The sequence below is a fragment of the Vicia villosa genome, linkage group LG1 (genome assembly GCF_029867415.1).
Source record: "Vicia villosa cultivar HV-30 ecotype Madison, WI linkage group LG1, Vvil1.0, whole genome shotgun sequence".
NCBI lineage: Eukaryota > Viridiplantae > Streptophyta > Magnoliopsida > Fabales > Fabaceae > Vicia > Vicia villosa.
In genome coordinates, this window is record NC_081180.1 from 10,055,652 (window position 1) to 10,074,654 (window position 19,003).

At 32.8% G+C, this 19,003-nt stretch overlaps 3 protein-coding genes across 3 annotated transcripts; 1 reads left to right on the top strand and 2 right to left on the bottom strand.

The window, feature by feature from the left end:
* Positions 1–3,381: 3,381 nt before the first annotated feature.
* LOC131628111 (ADP-ribosylation factor 1) lies at positions 3,382–8,694 on the bottom strand. The gene is made up of 8 exons (XM_058898978.1): positions 8,278–8,694; positions 8,152–8,190; positions 7,611–7,673; positions 6,428–6,446; positions 5,794–5,905; positions 4,464–4,511; positions 4,077–4,207; positions 3,382–3,781 (listed from the first exon to the last, which is right to left on the bottom strand). Exons 1-8 carry the CDS (start codon positions 8,378–8,380, stop codon positions 3,748–3,750), a joined length of 549 nt encoding a protein of 182 aa, XP_058754961.1. The 5' UTR covers positions 8,381–8,694; the 3' UTR covers positions 3,382–3,747.
* On the top strand, positions 8,512–11,904 carry LOC131646103 (uncharacterized mitochondrial protein AtMg00810-like). The gene is made up of 2 exons (XM_058916275.1): positions 8,512–8,641; positions 11,240–11,904. Exons 1-2 carry the CDS (start codon positions 8,512–8,514, stop codon positions 11,902–11,904), a joined length of 795 nt encoding a protein of 264 aa, XP_058772258.1.
* Positions 11,905–13,209: 1,305 nt separating this feature from the next.
* LOC131628120 (xylose isomerase) lies at positions 13,210–18,803 on the bottom strand. Its single transcript, XM_058898989.1, has 21 exons — positions 18,635–18,803; positions 18,457–18,539; positions 18,261–18,365; positions 17,520–17,594; positions 17,305–17,434; positions 17,121–17,212; positions 16,867–16,923; positions 16,550–16,623; positions 16,422–16,476; positions 16,225–16,326; positions 15,766–15,817; positions 15,562–15,607; positions 15,436–15,491; positions 14,923–14,974; positions 14,722–14,801; positions 14,527–14,597; positions 14,378–14,418; positions 14,205–14,304; positions 13,997–14,068; positions 13,837–13,914; positions 13,210–13,539 (listed from the first exon to the last, which is right to left on the bottom strand). Exons 2-21 carry the CDS (start codon positions 18,517–18,519, stop codon positions 13,504–13,506), a joined length of 1,437 nt encoding a protein of 478 aa, XP_058754972.1. The 5' UTR covers positions 18,520–18,539; positions 18,635–18,803; the 3' UTR covers positions 13,210–13,503.
* Positions 18,804–19,003: the final 200 nt, after the last annotated feature.

A 19,003-nucleotide genomic window follows, 5' to 3' on the forward strand; every position in this document is an offset into this window, starting at 1 on the left:
GCTCGTTCACCATAATTCACAATCACAATATTTTTAGTTATTTTTTGGTTAAAAATAAAATGTATGAATTTTATGTTTTTGTCAAAATGAAGTAAATCAAAGTGATAATTTTTCTTAGTTAAAATAAAAGAGGTTTGTATGGATGTTATGTGATAATAACTTCTTATGTCTTTAAAAGAAGTTAAAAATATATTTTTTTCAAAAAAATATTAGAAAAAAATATTATCCACATATATCTGTAAATATCCATGGATACCTTAAAACCTGCGAATTATCCGTTTAGCGAATACTCGCACGGATATGAGGCGGATATGATATCATATCTATCTAACAGGGCGGACACAAATATCATGATATCTGTCTCCATGGATATACATTTACATCCCTACGCACTACCCATGGTACATATTGGCTAGCCCTAATGGATAGCAGGCTTTTTAGGATCGGGATAGAAAAGCCCTGAAAATATGGGCTCTAATTTTAAGCCTAAGACCTATGATTTTTCGGGCTTGACGGGTCGGTCCATATGGGCTAGCCTATTTTGACGGCTCTACAATTAGGTCCCTAACCTAAAGCACTTTGGGAGCCAAATGCCTCCAAGTTATGATTTTAAATCAACCTTGATATGGTATCCATGGATCTTGCCCCAAATTAGTAGACCTTCCATTACCATTTCTCCATCAACAATATTTTAGGAGGTCATCTTTGATTTAAATAATACTCACCCATATGTAGTTGTCCTTAGGATTACTTTTAACATTGTTGATATTAGAATTAGGAAAATGCTTAGCTTTGAGGATTTTGTTCATGATGGTATCCTTATTTATGAGGATTCTTCAAACTTGTTTGGCTAGGAGGCCATCATTGAAGATGCTCATCTTCCTGAATCCCATACCACTCTTGTTTTCATGCGGCAGGGTGTTTTTCAGCTGGTCCAACTTATTTTCATCTCTTCCTTCTTTGCACATTGCCAGTAAATCTGAATGACAATGAAAAGGTTTTTAGGAAACTTGAAAATACTCATAATAGATGTAGGAATGACTTAAGCAATAACTTTTATAAGAATGCTCTTTCCTGCATATGATAAGTTCTTTTCTTTCCAACCATTAAGTTTACCTATAATTCTGTCAAAGTTGAAGCCATTTATTTTACATCTACAAATATGGGTAGGGAAACCCAAGTAGCTCCCTATTTTGTTGGCCTTTCTAATAAGAATCCACATGTTGAATTTGGAATTGGTTTCTTGACTAACTTTATTGTTACACTATCACAGACTAGTCCAAATAGATCCTTCAACCTGGTGTGTTTTGATAAAGATCAAATATTTTTTAACTCCTTTTCTTTTTCCTCCCTTGCTCTACAAAAGATATGACTGTAATTAGCAAAGAAAATATGAGAAATGGCATGGGCAATTTTGGCTATGGCATGACCATGAATATTGCTCTTATTTTGACTATTGGTAGGGAGATAGGGGATCTCCTTGTCATATACCAGTAGTAGGATTGAACCAATTAGATTTATTTTCATTTATAAAAATAGAGAAATAAACAATATGCACACACTTAATAAAGGTGTTAGTCATATTATTGAGAAAGCAAGTGTCTTTTAAATTGTTCTGAATGAAAGACCATTCAATTCTATCATAGGTTTTTGTCATGTCAAGCTTTTGCCCCATATTAAATTTCTTGCTCTTATTGTTGTTAAGAGTGTGAAAAAAATCCACTTCTTGATGCTCTTGTTGTTGTTAAAAGTGTGAAAAAAATTCATAGGCCAAGATGATATTGTCATTTATAAGTCTCCCAAGAATAAATGAATGAAGGCACTTTGAAAAGATTTAATAATGGTGTTGAGATGTGCTTTAATTCTTTTTTTTAATCTTGGCATCTGACCTTGCGATCGAGTGATCTCAAAGGACCAATCACACCGTCCGCTTACAGAGACCCCGTTTAAAGTCAGAGCAAATCTTCATATAGACTTGGCCCAATACAGAAATTGTTTACGCCTAACGGAATTCGAATAATACACTTCGAGAAGAGTACATTCTCATTACTCGTGTCTTCGCCACTAGGCAACCCCTAAGGGTTTGATGAGATTAATTCTATTTGTAATAATTTTGGTTATTGTCTTTATAGTGATGCATAGTGATATATGCCTAAAATCAGAAGGGTGGTAGGGTTGTTAGTTTGGAAATAAGATAGATAAAAGGTTAATTAAATTTAGAGATATTTGTTGTTGAGAATGCTGTGGACAATCTTAATGATGTCATTATCTACAATGTCCCTGTAATGTTGATAGAATAGACTGTGAACCTATCCATCAGTCTCCGGAAAAGCATAACCTTTTATTTGAAAAATGGAGTTTCTAACCTCATCAACAGTAAACTATTTTTTCATCTTTTCCTTCGTGTCAGGGTCTAATCCGTTTTCCAATACATTATGGATGTTTTAGTGGTCTATAATGTGATTGGATTTAAAAATATTTTGAAAATGATTTGTGAACACTTTGAACATATCTATTTCATACCATCTAAACTTTTGGCTTGTTAGTAGACTTTGATTTGGTTAATTTTTTATTTTTTTTCTTTTGGCTAGCTCTTTGATAAAAATAGAGTATTTTTATCTCTTTATATCACAATTTTGCATGTCTCCTTATATCATAATTTTTCCCAAGTCTTAGATCAAACATATGCAGAGTACAAAAATATTGACTAATATAATTTGCAGAACCAATATCCAGTTATGTATGTAGTAGTAGCTAGAGGTTTATTGAGCAAGAATAAATAAATAAATAAGAGAAATTCTAACACTTTTCAATACTATTTTTAACACCAACTCTCTCATTAGGTAAAACACATAATCCTACTGTTTTATATGAAATTCATTTTCAAAGTGCGAAACTCTCTTGTAAGTCTCGATAAAAGAGTAATGTAATAAGGAGCGTTAAAATAGAGTGTTCCTAACACTCATCAAATATTAAAGGATTCGAGATATCAATCACAAAAGAAAACTGTAGTGCTTTCTTTCCAATGAATTTTAAAAAATAAAAAATAAAAACAGAAAATAATAGTAATAATTTTAGTGCAACCTCATATCCCCAAAAGGAAAGAAATATGTTTCTAATTGTTAAATCAAACTGTTAACAAGTTGCGGAATTGGTCAACATTTTATTTTGTTCTGGGTTCACTTTAAAGTTCTGTACCATATAGTCTTGTGAGGATTCTCTGCAGTGAGAATTTTATTGGAGGAAGTCCAGTGTTTATCTTTACTGTTCAATCAGTTTTTAACTTAATATATTACATGCAATTAAGAAAAATCAACTGCTATCAAAGGTTGTCACTCGATAAAATGCAATTTCTAAATTTGGAGAAGTAACACATCCAGCTTCATCAACCAGCGTTGTCATATACTAAACTATGGTTACTATGAGCAAATATCTCACATAACCCAATGTAGCTCAATTACACAACAAATTTAACATGAATTTTTCTTTCAAAAAACTACTCTATGCATAGGGGTCAAGAAATGAACTTGCAAAATAAAAACGGGAGCGACAAAAAGATAATAACAATCGTTGACCCACATTCATATATTTAATCTTGGAACACAAAAAACCGAATAAAATAGCGAGCCCGAATAACAATAATCATTATATCGTCATAGTGAAAGTGATACCAATATATGCATGCCGACCTTCCTTCTCAACTCATCAACCAATCTTAAATATCTACCCCCATTGTAGCCTGCATCTTCAGCTACCTCCAGATTTGAGTGTATTGCTCAACCTACACATCAACATTACGCAAGACATAGCCCCCGTGAGTAACTAAAGATGTTATTTCAAACTTGCAGCTGGAAACAGTGTAACTAAACATCTCGAAAAGGGATATATATATCAACATTGGCAAATACCTAACTGAGTAGATGATCAATGAGTTTTATTTATAACATTGGAAAAAATATCCTCAAAAAACTTATAAAAAATGAAAAAGAATAAATTAACAATGAAACAATATTACTAGTTTATGATGTTTGATATCCTAACAACCTTGAAATATCCTTCCATTTTAATAGACTTACCAGTCAAGGCCCTCAAAAAGTCCTTCGCCTTTGATGGCAGAAGTTTTAAAAATAGACCATTGGCGATTTTTAATCTTGTGCAACTCGAGAGACTCCGTCACAGCAGCATCATCAAGAGCACCAGGAAGGTCCTGAACAATGGAATGGGACACGCATGAGACAAATTAATAAATAAAATTCAAAATTTTAGCTTCACTATGTGCTTGCCATATAATCTATGTACATGTGCATAGATTAATATAAATTGAAGATATCTTTAGCATTATGCCAGTTAAGATAGACTTCTCCAAAATAATATCAGCTTCATAACTCTTGTATATTCAGTGCTCAATTCTTATCCCCCTAGGGAAACTATGTGAATCCAATAAATATATATAAAATTCTGACCTGTTTGTTTGCAAAAATGAGAACAACTGCACCTTTTAGTTCTTCTTCCTAACAAAAGATTCAGAGAAAATAATTAGTGTTACCTTGTTTTTGTATAACTGAAATCACAATCAGATGAGACAACACAACCACAGGCCATAGCCAAAGGGCAATAGGAAACAAATAAAATCTAACCAAACGAGAATAAGAAATAGATAAAATCAATTAGCCATCAAATTTTATTTTATGTTTCAAAAAAGAATTAGATTATAATCACATAAAAAATGAAATTGAAGCCAGTGCATATTTTTTAATCAACTTTATGATTCATTAAAACACCTCCACAATAATAGTGCAATTGATAGGGTTTTGTTTTGTTAGAGAAAACACTTTTTGTTACAGACTTACAGTTTTTATTGACAATTACAAAAATGCCACCAACTTTTAATTTGTTTCCTTCTATCAAGGAGCTTGTGACATGATGAAAACATGAAAAATGATGTAGTCACCATTTTCCAGACAAATCCTTAAAAACAGTAAACTACTTAAAACAAAGTAGCATCTCTATAATTACATTTACCAATGATAATAAGGAGTAGAAAAGTATTTTTCAAACAAAAAAGACTCTAACTAAACCTTCAACAACAACAACAACAACGGTAGACTAGGATGAATCAAACACCACAACTAAATTCAGTTAAAAACTAACTCCTCAAAGAGGCTGCATGGATCTAAATCACTATTAATTATTTCACCAGTAGTTTTTCTTGCTCCTCCTCTCTCTCCTTCCTTTGATTATCGACTATCTTCCATTTCATACGCTTTTCTTAATGAGCTCCCCACTCCCATTGGTTTTCTTCTCATATATCCAAACCATCTTTAGCTTTAGTTCTACCATCTTAATAGGTTCTATTCACCTATGCCCGCTTTTTCTTTGATTATCAACTATCTTCCATTTCATAAGCTTTTCTTAATGAGCTCTCGATCCCATTGGTTTTCTTTTCATATATCCAAACCATCTTTAGATTTAATTATTGCATCTTAATAGGTTATATTCACCTATGCCTACATTTTCTTTAATATATTCATTCATGATCTTATAGCACCATTGTAGCTATGCAATAAAAGTTTCCTCTTAGCTTAGGAGAAAAATATAATCATAAATAACACCTAAAGCATATTTTTGTTTAGTCCTCTTAACAAATGTTCAAGATTCGCATAATCTATATACTTTTGAAATACGACTTAGATACCTCAATCCCTGGTAAAAGAAGCTACACAGAATTTTAAGCGTAACAAACTGAATACTTGTACCAAATTTCTAAATGCAGTGTGTATCAGGAACATATACCTCCAGAATAGCATGGAACTCCTCCCTAGCAATCACAAGCCTATCGGTGTCACTTGAATCCACAACATAGATTATTGCTTGAGTATTTGGAAAGTAACACCTCCAATATGGCCTAAGGACAAAAATAATAATCAAACCCAGAAAAAAGGTTAGAGAATGTATAGAGATTGCATATTTATTAGGGACAAAGTTAATTTCCCATATTGTGGTTTGGTCCACCTGGTTTTCGATTTGCCAGTTATTTGTTCTTTTAATCATGCTACCACCATATAATTTATTTCCCCATTTATATGTGAAATGGCAAGTGTGAACTAAAAAGTGACTTAAAAAGTAATTATGATTAAAGTGAAACATTTTTAACGAACTGACAGTTATGATTGATTGCCAGTGTAAAAATCCTTACATTGACGGTGCTTGTGAATGAGAGTCTTAGAAATTTTCTCAATCCACCCTTAAAATGAGATGAGTTAATTGTAAACATGCTTTCGATAGCGTGTTTTGATAGAAAATATGTTACTGGAAGGACACTTCCGGTAGTGTATTTTGGCATATTTTAACTGTTAAAGTAAATTTATTTAAAAATTACACATGTTTCATCAGTCAAAAGAAGCAAGAAAGAAACCAAAAGGCTTACCTGATACTTGTTTGCCCACCTGTATAAACAAAAGTTGGATATCAGAAATTGAAATAAGCAATCATATGTTGCATAATATTAAGTTCTGTGCCACTATAAGCTCACATGACTATAAATAAGTAACACTATATTTATGGTTTGACGTGTGTTCATTTTCTTTCATGTGTCCAAAGAAAATAGCTCGACGCAAGAAGAAAAAATAATAGTTTTATTGTCAAAGGTTTCAGAATAGTATTATCTTCCCTTGCACTATATCAAAATTAAAAACTACAAAATGAAAAAAAAAATACTAAAAGCCAAAAGAGGACAAAAATTATCCAAACTTGTTTTGTTACATGTTGCACTTATCACTGCAGTACCCAGAAAAGAAACTAGCAAACCTCAAGTTTAAAACATGGGCCATGTAAGTTTGCTGGTGTCTAAAATGAGACAAAATGCCATGACAGTTGATATATAGTCCCATGTGTAGGGATGGTGTTAAGTCAAGCCAGGTTTACAAGTTGATTTATATTACTGAGTACAAGACTTTAGTGTTGAAAAACAATGGTTGTTGTTGTTGTACAGGATTTGGGCCAGACTCATCAAGCTCAGAAAAATGGTCTGGGAGTAGACTGTCTGTGAAATACTTATAAAATTTAACTTGACGTTACACCAAACTCTTTGTTTTGTTTGCCACCCATAAGTCATTAAGATGTGTAAGCCACCTACTCTACATAAAGGATGGAAATTGGACCTCAATAGACACAATAGAGTACCCACATAAATCGCCCACTAATAAATAGAGTTTAATATTATACAGGTACAGACATAAGTGATTAATCACCTACAAAAAATTAATGGTAATGGTACTTTAGTGCTCAATTCAACTAGTACTTTTATTTTACAACTTTGAAAAAAGAAAGACAAAATAAAGGGAAACCATATTTCACCATTTAAAAGCCAACACTGGTTTGGTCTATGTAAGGATCTTTTAATAAACGTGGGTAGCCTGTACAAGCATAAGTGCTTTTGTACTTTACTCACTGTTACCCCTATACTAAATTATGATAAAAAATGCAAAATTTGTAAACATATAACATGTTCCTCTCTATTACACTAGTAGGTTTCAAATATGTTTAACAGCATTATACATATACACCAAGAAACATACATAAAATAAAAACAAGCTAATTAAAGTCATTACCTAAATCCCAGACTTGAAATTTAATGTTGTTATACTGCACAGTTTCAACATTAAACCCGATCGCTGAATCAAATAATCAAACAAACCAGTCAGCCACCGCGTAAAAGGAGAAATAAAACTAAGCAAAAATATCATCAAATCCTGCATGTATTGATAAACTTAAAAGCAGCATGTATGCAAACATATAAGAGGCTACAGCATTCTTACATTCTGTTCCATCTACATTATATTCGTTGGAATACATGGCGGGACAACATATCCAATTTTATATAATACATACAGTTGAGTAAATGGAAATGTTGTTAAAAACAATTATTTTAAAATTGTAGCAATAAGTGTAAGAAATATTTGTAGTTAATTCCTAAACAACATTTTCATCGTTGACCTCCCAAGCATATTGCTAAGCACCATTTCAATTTGTGCACAATTTTGAACCAAATAGCATTGCTTCTAAGTTCTAACTTGAATTCAAAATTTAAAACTAAAATAAGACATTGAGATTTAGGTGAGAAAAAAACGCAAAACGAGATCGAGTACCAACTTGGAATGGTAGAGACAACTTCACCCATCTGAAGCCGATCTGAAAACAAAAACCAAAAAAATCACCAAAGCAATACAAAAATCACCGAATTGACTTCACAAAAAGCAGAGAGTTGCGAAAACATACAGAGAATAGTAGTTTTCCCGGCATTATCAAGACCGAGAACAAGAATTCTGGCTTCCTTATTACCAAAAACAGACGAAAACAATCTGGTGAACACCAATCCCATCTTCCGATTCGGCAGAGGGAAAATCACGGTACACGGTTAAGGTTAGAACATGAATCAGCTGAAAAGGATTCTTATTCTGAAATTGGATCGGATCTCGAAGAGGATAGTCTGAATCTGAGGAGAGGAAGTGCATGCAAGATGAATCTGATCTGTGGATAGGATGGAAGAATGTGAGATTTGGAGATGGAATTGTTAGGTTTGGGAAGGTTTTGAGAGGGAAGAAACGAATCGGGAATGGGGATGGTGAAAATGAGGATGAAGGTGATGATTTCGATTCCCTCACCTTTTTTCAGTTTTGGGATGTAGCATTCGTTTTTACTTCGTTTCGCGCATTTAGACAGAAATCGGGAATTTGGGCCTGTGGCTTTTCAGAAATTTTTCTTGCACCCCTGTATTTACACTCACACCTCTATAATTTTTAAAATCTTAGTTTTAATTAATTTTATAATTTCTTAACAATTATATTTAATTTTTATATTTTTAATTATACTTTTTTAAACTATTTAGATAGTGTTTACCGTAAAAATTGATAAACAACGTTAGTCTTTTATTAAAGTTTGTTTTGCAAGATCGACTAGTGAATCTCATAACATGTGCTTAGATTTTTCAAATGTAGTGAGAATAAAGAGTGTTTGGATGATTTCGACAGTGGTTAAATTAGCGTCGTTAGATATTGGAGAAAAAGTAACAGTAAAGGTTAAGCCAAAAACATAAACATATTGGTTGGACAATGTAAAAGAGATTAAAGAAAATGTAAACGAAAGACTTGACATTAATTAAAAGTTGGTGATTCAAACATACATTGCGCTCCTCAGACTCATTTCACTCTTCGGTGGGTACTTTTAGTTTTGAGTCAGTTTAAAAGTAAGTTTGAACTCCTTAAATCTAATTACAAAGTTTTTATTTATAATACAAGTTGATAACTGATTTTTGACGCCCTTTTCTCTCTCAGTACACCACGTATCCACTAACTCAACTCTACCGCTTCCGCATGTCTTCACGTTTTTTTTTTGGAAATCTTGAAATTCGGCTTTGCGACCGACTAATCCAAGAGGGATCAATCCAACCGTCCACTAGCGGACGCCCCTTTTAAAGCCAGAACAAAGTTCTGTATGGACTGGCCCAACACAAGGATTGATAGCACCTAGCAAGATTCGAACTCAAGACCTTGAGAGGAGCACACTCTAAAGACCCAAGTCTCCACTGCTAGACCAATCCTTGGGGTTCATGTCTCCACGCTTTTAGATACAGTCAATGAACGGTTATCACACCACGTTCTCTTATAGTTATTGCCCCAATTTGGATAGCTGCCTTTGTCGACCAATTTATCCTTTTACACAAGGTAGTTAAAACTGCGATTTAAAACCTAAAATCTATAAATTTTACGTTTCTAGGTCTGCATTTAATGTTATATCATAGGTAGAAACCTTTTTATATAAAATTGTATTTTAGAATGATTTTAAAATGATTTAAATCACTCTGAAATCGGTGAAATTGTGTAAAATTGTTGAATTTTATTCTTTGAATTGGGTTTACCTTTTATTGGTCAAATTTTATAACACAATTTCTTAATGCACCATTATGTCTTCTTTGAGGCCTTTGGCAAAATTTTCGTAATACCCCTTAATTCTGAGATGCATCTCCGAATGCATCAAATATTTTATTTTCAGTGGATTTTTGGATATACATATCCGAAATAATTCAATATTTCGTCTATAGGAGGTTTTCGGATATGTATATTCGAACTAATATAGTGTTAAAAAAATTAGAATTAAGATATATCGATTAAAAAATACAAAAAATATACATTCTAACATGGTCTTATTAAACACATATTATATATAATAAAAAATACATTAATAAAAATATTGCTATCTTTTTTTAATATAATACAGAATAATATTTGTTTTTATTAATGTATTTTTTATTAAATATAATATGTGTTTAATGAGACCACGTTAGAATATATATTTTTGTATTTTTTAATTTATTATTATAAAAAACATTATGTTATTTTTTATCACATATAGTTATGTAGTTATTCATAAGTATTTTATGTATTAAAACATGTGTTTAATAAGACCATATTAGGGTATATTTATATTCATTTAAATTGTATATAATAAGATAGTACACTTTGATTCTAATTTTTTTCACACTCCATTAGCTCGGATATGCAAATCCGGAAACCTCCTAAAGACGAAATATTAGATTATTTCGGATATGCATATCCAAAAATCCCCTAAAAGTGAAATATTGGGTGTGTTTGGAGATACACCAGTGTTAATTAGTCTCTCAAGAAGGTGTGGATGAACGTCGTGAAGGTAGAACTTGAGGTAATCCAAATAAACAAGATATGGAAATTGACCGTTCTATCAAAGAACAAGAAAGCCATCAATGTGAGATGGGTTTTCAAGATTAAAATGAAGCCATATGGGTCAATTTACAAGTATAAAGCAAGGTTAGTAGCTATAGAATTTTTATAGAAATTTAGTTTAGACTACTTTGAAGTGTTTGCACTTGTAGCTAGACATGAAAAAATCAGACTAGTGATTGTTATAGCTGCAAATAGGAATTGACCTCTGATACATTTAGATGTAAAGTCAGCTTTTCTTAATGGTTCATTGCAAGAGGAAGTTTATGTATTACAACCTCCTGGATTTGTGATAGAGAACAAAGAAGGGATGGTGTACAATCTGCATAAAGCTTTGTATGGAGTTAAACAAACTCCAAGGGCTTGGAATATGAAAACTGATTCATTTTTCAAGCATCAGGGATTCAAAAAATGTGAAATAGAGTATAATATGTGAATGCAGCGTACCTCTGATGGCAATTTGATTCTGGTGTGTCTTTATGTAGATGACATATTTCTATTAGGGAGTTGTAGTTCTAAGAAAAACAAGTTCAAAAAGGTTCTAATGAATGCTTTTGATATTGATGACCTTGGAAATGTGGTATATTTTTTAGGAATGGATATTTTATGCTCTGAAAAGAGAATAATTGTTCATCAACTTAAGTATGAACTTGAGTTGCTGAAGAGATTCGATATGATGGATTGTAAGTATGCAATCACACTTGCAAAAACAGACCATAAACTGGACTCTGATCCATATGGTGAGGAAGTAGATGCTACAATCTTCAAACAGTTGATTGGTTCGCATAGATACATGTGTAACACTAGGCCTAACATATGCTATGCGGTTGGAATGATAAGTAGGTTTATGAGTAAGCTAAAATTGTTACATTACCAAGATGCAGTCAAAATCCTCAGGTATATTAAGGGAACTTTGAAGTATGATATTATGTTTCCATTTGGAGTGTCAAATGACTCTGAATTGATATGTTATTTAGATTTTGACTGGTGTGGTGACAGAGTTGATAAAAGAAGCACAACAGAATGCATGTTTATATATCTAAGTGCTCTCATTTCTTGGTATTCCAAGAAGCAACCAGTGGTTGCACTGTCAACATGTGAAGCAGAATACAGTGCTGGAGATTGTCTGCGTGTCAAGTTGTTTAGATGATGAGTTTGTTGCAGGAATTAAAGTTCAAGGTGAGCAAACCAGTCAAATTGATGATTAACAATAAATTTGCTATAAGTTTTGCCATGAACCTAGTGTTGCATGGGAGAAGCAAGCGCATTGACACAAAGTTTCATTTTCTACGCGATAAAGTTCAGAATGGAGTACTTGAGGTTAATCAGAATGGATGAATTTATTTGAAATGGATCATTTTATTGCAAGTGCGTATAACAAGGTGCATTCGATCTGACAAGATATGATTTTTCAAAAACATTTTTTCCACTTTAAAGTGGTCCACCTCAAAATTCAACCAGATGCGTCGTGTTTATTAGGTGGCTTTCAAAATCACAACATTTCGTTCAAGTTTATTTGAAATTGGGGTGTCTTATACCACAAATATTCCTAGAATGGACAACTCATTCCACAAAAGAAATTGAAACTTGGTCGGATAACTTTATGGATTGGATGGAAGAGTTCATCAAGTTCAACGAGATTGAAAGAGAATCAAATGAGCAAAAATTACATGTGAAACCACTCATAGATATAGATCCAGGTGGTGACATATTTTTGATATATTTTTAATTTTTATCTTACAATATATTTAGGTGGTGACTCATTTTTGGTATGTAGTGTTGGATTGTTATTTTGAGCAATGTAATCCGGATACATTTTCATGTGTTTATATATATATATATATATATATATATATATATATATATATATATATATATATATATATATATATATATATATATATATATATATATATATAACATTACTTATATAAACATTACACTTAAATTTTCTAAGTCAAAAAACACATTCTTTTTGTGACAGGTTCTTCTTGTAAGGACGAATATGCGTTAAAAGGACGAATATGTAATTCAATATTTAGAATATCCCCTAAGACAATATTGAATTTTTGAGGTTGATCTAAAACTTATATAAATATGTACGTCCCTTATGTTGTTAACAAAAACAACAATTAATGTCTCTATGTTCGTATCTTGCATTTATCTACTTCAACGACGAGAGACTCCCTCTTGAGAATGACTTTGATTCGGGTGTATCCGATTTTTAATATTTGGACTTGTTTTTATCTTTGATTTGACAAAAATATGAGAAAACTTGTCATTTTGGGTGCGTCTGGAATTTAGAGGTATTATTTAATTTTCACTAATGGTAGATGAGCAACACACCGTGGGAAGGGCGATCCAAACAAATAAAAATGTAAAATAGTAAATGATCCCCGTAATAAACAGCAAACAAATAAAAATGTAAAATATTTTAAAAAAAAAGGTAGAAATATAACTATTAATTCTGCATGATAAACTGTCATTTATAGCCAGAGAAGGAATGCGACACATCAGTTTTATACAAAAGTTAACATGCACTTCACCTGGCTTCGAATGCACAGGGGAACCCAACAGATATATTGGCTCCACGCATTATTTATCACAAGCAAAAATAAGCAGCTTGATACTATAAGTTAATCTGGATTTTCATTTATTACACCACTAAAACTAATACTATTGCCGTAAACTGTTCCTAACAAAAAAGGACAAGAAATACAACTTGCACGCAGAGCTAGATGCCTGCTTTCTACATAGCAGACTGGAAGATCATCTCAGCTAGCTCCTGTAACATAGTTAGACATATTTATTAGAATAAGTAAATATTGAGAGGACTAAACATCAATAGGTATAAAAATGCAATAACTTGGTAAATGTCCTCATGATTCATGGGAATTATAATTCAGGCCCAAAAAAAGGACCAACACGTTTTCATTCCGATCTTGCTTCAAAAAGCTCGATTTTGACCACACCGGCAACGATCTTTTGCTGATCATAGCACTCTTAGGCATCTTTGGTACGTAAGATCTTGCGAGGTATTGATATCTCTTATTGTTACAAGAGATTTTGAGTTTTAGTTTACCTGTTTTGCAGAAGCAACCTTTGGCTCTCCCCATTCCTTGATCTTCTTCTCAAGGAAATCAAAGTCGGCTTTTCCAGCCTATGGCAACATACATATCCAATCAAATAAAACACAAAAAGCATTGAATATAAATGAAAAGAAAATGTCCGGACAATATTACCTCTATTTGAGCCCCAATTTCTGTATCAAAACTTTGATATCTCTTGCGGACAAGCTCGGCCAGAGAACCGTCCTTTTGGTCAAACATAATGAGAAATTATTAGTTTACTTGTCAGGAGAGATTGAAAAATATAAGCTTTCAGATTGACATTACAGATCTGAATATTATGAGGACGAAAGTTGATGGAAGGGAGGATAGAATGTATCACCTCAACTAGCTTGGCAGCATTTCTGAGACCTCGGGCCATTGTATCCATTCCGACAATATGAGCTATGAATAAGTCTTCAACATCTGTGCTCTCTCTCCGCCTAAAATGTCACTTGGTAAGTAAAATGTAAAGGCGTAAAAATGGATGAGTACAAAAAATAGTGAAGGACTCACAATTTGGCATCAAAGTTGAATCCACCTGGTGCAATTCCATCCTAGAAAAATCAAGAAAAAAAAAAGAATAACCCCGTCAGATGATAGTGTTTCTAAGGTGAGGAGTCTTGCACTTCAAGACACAAATCACGAAACAAGTACTTCCATACATTTCTGATAACACTGAGCATAATCATTGTTGCCTCTTGGATATCAACGAGAAACTGATCTGTGTCCCAACCTGAAATTGAGATAAAAGCTTTTCATATTACAACTTCCTATAATACATTGTGACAGGTTAATACTCAGTCTTCCATGTTAGAAGTTCATTATTTTTATTTTTTACATAGAGAATTTGCACATACCAACTTGAGGATCACCGGTATTTGCATCAATATTACCCAACAATCCATTAATCCTTGCAGTTTCAAGCTCGTGATGACAACTACGACAGGCATTGGAAAGTATAACAAACATGTCCAGATTCAGTAATGAACAGCAAAATTAGAATAGAAAGTATCATCAGTAACTTCACACGTGAGCACAATGTACAATGAAAGATTCACCTGTGACCAGAAAGGGTGGCATGGTTGCACTCAATGTTAAGTTTGAATTCCCCTGCAGAAGGACCAAAATTGAGGAAGTGAGAAATTTGTGCAAGTAATATAACACAATTTTAATGACGAATATCAGAGAAGCCTAAAACACATGCAAGCAGCAAAGAGATTTGTACCGCGTTTGTTGGGGTGCAATTTTGGCTAAATTTATACATATTAGGGATAATGTTGCCATTAAATTCAAGTATAAATAAAATTTTCTAACTCAGGAAGAGAGGAGAAATACAGTTTCAAAGAGGAAAAAGTAGCATACAGGACTTAAGATCAGCATTTAGATTTTAAGCCAAAGTAAATTACAGATTTAGAAGAAGATAAAGAGCAATAAGAAATTGTATACAGTTCAAAGTCTTACTCTTACTGGTGTACTATTTGACAACATAACAAATTCATTATAGAAAGACATCACGCCCCATTTTATGATTCTTGGGAGATATTTGAATGATGAATACAAGCAAATATTACCTATAAGTCCATATTTTCGCAAGAAATTAGCTGAAGTTGCAGCATCCCAATCATACCTGGAGGAATATATATTAGTAATGAGCTTATAGGCACTGGAATTTTTTATTGAATATGTAGAATACGTACTGGTGCTTTGTAGGCTCTTGTGGCTTTGGTTCAATTAAAAGTGTCCCTAAGAATATAACAGAAAATAATCATAAGAAAAAAAATTATGTTGTAGTCCGTATAGAGATAAAATTATAGTTGTGCTCTACTCCTCGTCTCCTCCTATGTTTCATAACGTAGTGATATACAATGATCCAGCTAGTTGGTATTCCAGGGAATGTTTACCATTGAATCCAATCTTCTTTTTATGCGCAATAGCAGCTTCAAAAAATCTAGCCTGTAATCAGGTAAATATGCGGAAGCATTGTTTTAAGAAGATACAACACATTGCAGATTAGAAGGCAAAAACTACATAAAAATTTTGGAGTAGGCAATGAATTACCAAAAGCTAGAGTGTCTCATTATTTTATATGTAAACTACTATGTAAATGGACAAATAATTTCTATTATAGATATAGAGCATTTTATAAAATCAAAAATTTTCGCAAGGCTTCTTGCTGAGCTCCTAATTACATTTTTTTAGCACTAACGTTGATACCTGGTTATTCCTGTTGTTGTAGTGTGCAAATTGATACTAGTATTATTTCTTTATTTTCAAGGATATTTCTTTTGCATTGTTTACTAGCACAAGAGGCAAAAAGAGAGCACAATCAGATCACTACAAAAACAGATAGATTCACATACCAAGTGATTAAGCTCTCGTTCCATATCTGTGTTCAAAAGAGATTGGTAACCCTCACGGCCACCCCAAAACACATAATTTTCTCCTCCCAAATAATGTGTCACCTGCATTTTATTTATATCAACAGCAAAAATGAACATTGGTTCTGAAAATAAATCGACCTTGTTACTATTACTATACTATATCTATATGAATGTACCTCCATGGCTTTCTTCACTTGAGCAGCAGCATATGCATACACCTCTAACTCAGAGCTGTAAAGAATTTCACTTAGTGAGTCACAAGGACTGTATAGACAAGCTAGGAGATAATGGTATACAATGTTACCTAGTAGCAGCACCATGCATATAGCGAGGATGCATGAACAACTGAGCTGTTCCCCACAAAACACTCTTTTTACCCTATATATGAAAAGGTGGAAAAAAATTGTGATTTCAACATTTCAAAACCATAATTCACTAAAAAAAATCTAAAATTTCTGCATTTCCTAAGTTTCTAAACATTTCATAATATATATTTGAAGTGAAGCATAATTACTGGAATTATGTATTGATTTGAATATAAAAAATACCTGTTTTCCAACTTTAAGCTGATTATCAGAAAACAATTATTATATATTAAGATATTCATTCATGTCAAATTACCTTAGTCTGAAGCTCTTGAGCAAGAGCCACCACTTCATCCAGGTTTGCATTTGTTTCCTAAGACAAAGGCAACAAGTGCAGTCCAATAGCTCAGAAAGAGTATAAAACCACAGTAAATGTAGCAGTAATGCATATTATTCAAGAAAACACATTCCGTCAACTATGTCTATGACCACAATTCAATAATCTCATACTTTGATCCTCTATAAGAACTAAAACTAAGTAAAGCTGATAAATTTTAAAGACTGGCTCACCTCAAGAGTCGGCGCATCAGGTGCTATATCCCTATCGTGAAAGCACCAAAAGTCGACACCAAGTTTGTTTATGAACTCAAAATTTGCTCTCACTGAGATAATTAAGAAAATTTTATTTAGTATCACATTATAATCTCCAAAATATATGAAGTATATCAAATGTGAGGGTGAAGAATTGACATACTCCTTCTTTTAGCCATGCTTAATGAATTGGTACCATCTTCCCATGGCCAATGTTTGGTAGGTGCACCGAATGGGTCACCACCTGTTCCACGGAATGTATGCCAAAATGCAACACTAAATCTGAACCAATCCTAAAGTCACATAGAGTGAAGTCAAATCAAAATCCAATAGTAGGTCGAATAAAAAAGACTGCTTATATTATAAATGAAAACCAACCTTCATCTTCTTCCCAAGAACTTCCTCTTCTGCATTATACCATTTAAATGAAAGTGGATTCTTACTCGAAGGCCCCTGAAAATCAAATAAATGTACTAATAAATTGACACACAACACATTACTATGATCAAATTACTAGATCAGAACTCATTAAACTTCAAGGGCATCTAAGATTTCTCAGGTAGGGCAAAATTGGACATTATCATGCAAACACCATAACCCTCCCATGCTAATCTTCGAAAAGAAGTTTGAATTTTCAAAAATTTGGAGGAGTTAAGAGGATCTCAAACTCCCAAATAATCAAATAAACCTCTATTATCCTCTTGTCTCCCTTCAAATCATTGCATCCCCTTAATTCCTTACATTTTCCTCATGGTTTTAAATTGCAGTCCGCAATCGCAGTCGCAATATTGCTGATGGTAGTCTCCCCAACCGCATCGGACTGCAACTTCGGACAGGTTTCTTAAGTATTTTAGTCCAAACTCAAAATTTAAGATCCCAAAACTCAACTTACTTATGAAAAATATAACATTAAATGTTTTTTAACTGTGTATTTCAAACTCTTCTCAATCAGAAGTCATGCTGCAAAGGCCGCAATGTGCATTGCAGCAACTGCAATGACCGCAATCCCATCCGCAATCGCAATTTAAAACCATGATTTTACAGTCTTATATCAATACAATCTTCACATTATTATGTTGACAAAAAATAAAAAGGAAAAATAGTGATAAAAAAGTTAACCTCATATTTAATTTTGGAAATGCCAGGGAAAAACTCCCCTTCCCAATCATCTGAATCCCCGCATTTACCAACATTAGTAGCAGGACAAGTCTCAGGTACAGCAATCTGATATCCATCAACAAAAACAAATCTCAAAAATTGAATAATAAAATACACACAAATATATAGTGAAGAAAAAAATGTATCAGTACAGTACCACTGCATAACAGAAAACACTGAAACTAATCAACAGTGATAATTTCCCAAATTTCATCGTCATAGATTAACGAAACAAAACTCCTGCAAAATACAGAGTAACGAAATCGATCATCGATTAACACATTAACATCAGAAAACAACGAATTGGAAGAAAAAGAAGCGGTGAAGAATGGAACCTAATGAGATTGACGGTGTCGCCGATCGATATCGTAAAAATGGCGATTTCTGAATTGATTTCTTATTCAGATATAGGTCTGTTGAGCATTTATTTATGCGAAAAATTCGTGAATTTATATTTAGAAATTGAGGAATTTGAGTTCTTGATTGCTACGGTGTGTGGCATAGTTGGATAAGAACGATATCAATTATATAGTGGTATATCACGTGTCATCGTGTCAAAAAATGGATATTGCATGAATTTGTTTTTATTGTTTTTTCTATTTTGGAATAATGAAAAATATTATTAGTATATGGTTTTCTCAAAAATAAACTATTAGGTGACAAGCCTTCCTATAAACCAACATATATGGTTATAATACAAGATG

Bases quoted from the DNA above. Each gene is read 5' to 3' on its own strand.
- LOC131628120 (XM_058898989.1), bottom strand. From the start codon at position 18,519: ATGACGATGAAATTTGGGAAATTATCACTGTTGATTAGTTTCAGTGTT. The intron at 18,366-18,456 runs GTACTGTACTGA...GATGGATATCAG, and splicing joins GTGTTTTCTGTTATGCAGTG to ATTGCTGTACCTGAGACTTG. The intron at 16,477-16,549 runs GTAACATTGTAT...AATTCTTTACAG, and splicing joins ATGCATGGTGCTGCTACTAG to CTCTGAGTTAGAGGTGTATG.
- LOC131628111 (XM_058898978.1), bottom strand. From the start codon at position 8,380: ATGGGATTGGTGTTCACCAGATTGTTTTCGTCTGTTTTTGGTAATAAG. The intron at 4,512-5,793 runs GTATATGTTCCT...ATCTTTTGTTAG, and splicing joins AGTTCCATGCTATTCTGGAG to GAAGAAGAACTAAAAGGTGC. The intron at 3,782-4,076 runs GTAAGTCTATTA...GTTGATGTGTAG, and splicing joins CTTTTTGAGGGCCTTGACTG to GTTGAGCAATACACTCAAAT.
- LOC131646103 (XM_058916275.1), top strand. From the start codon at position 8,512: ATGCAAGATGAATCTGATCTGTGGATAGGATGGAAGAATGTGAGATTT. The intron at 8,642-11,239 runs GTGATGATTTCG...GTCTTTATGTAG, and splicing joins TGGTGAAAATGAGGATGAAG to ATGACATATTTCTATTAGGG.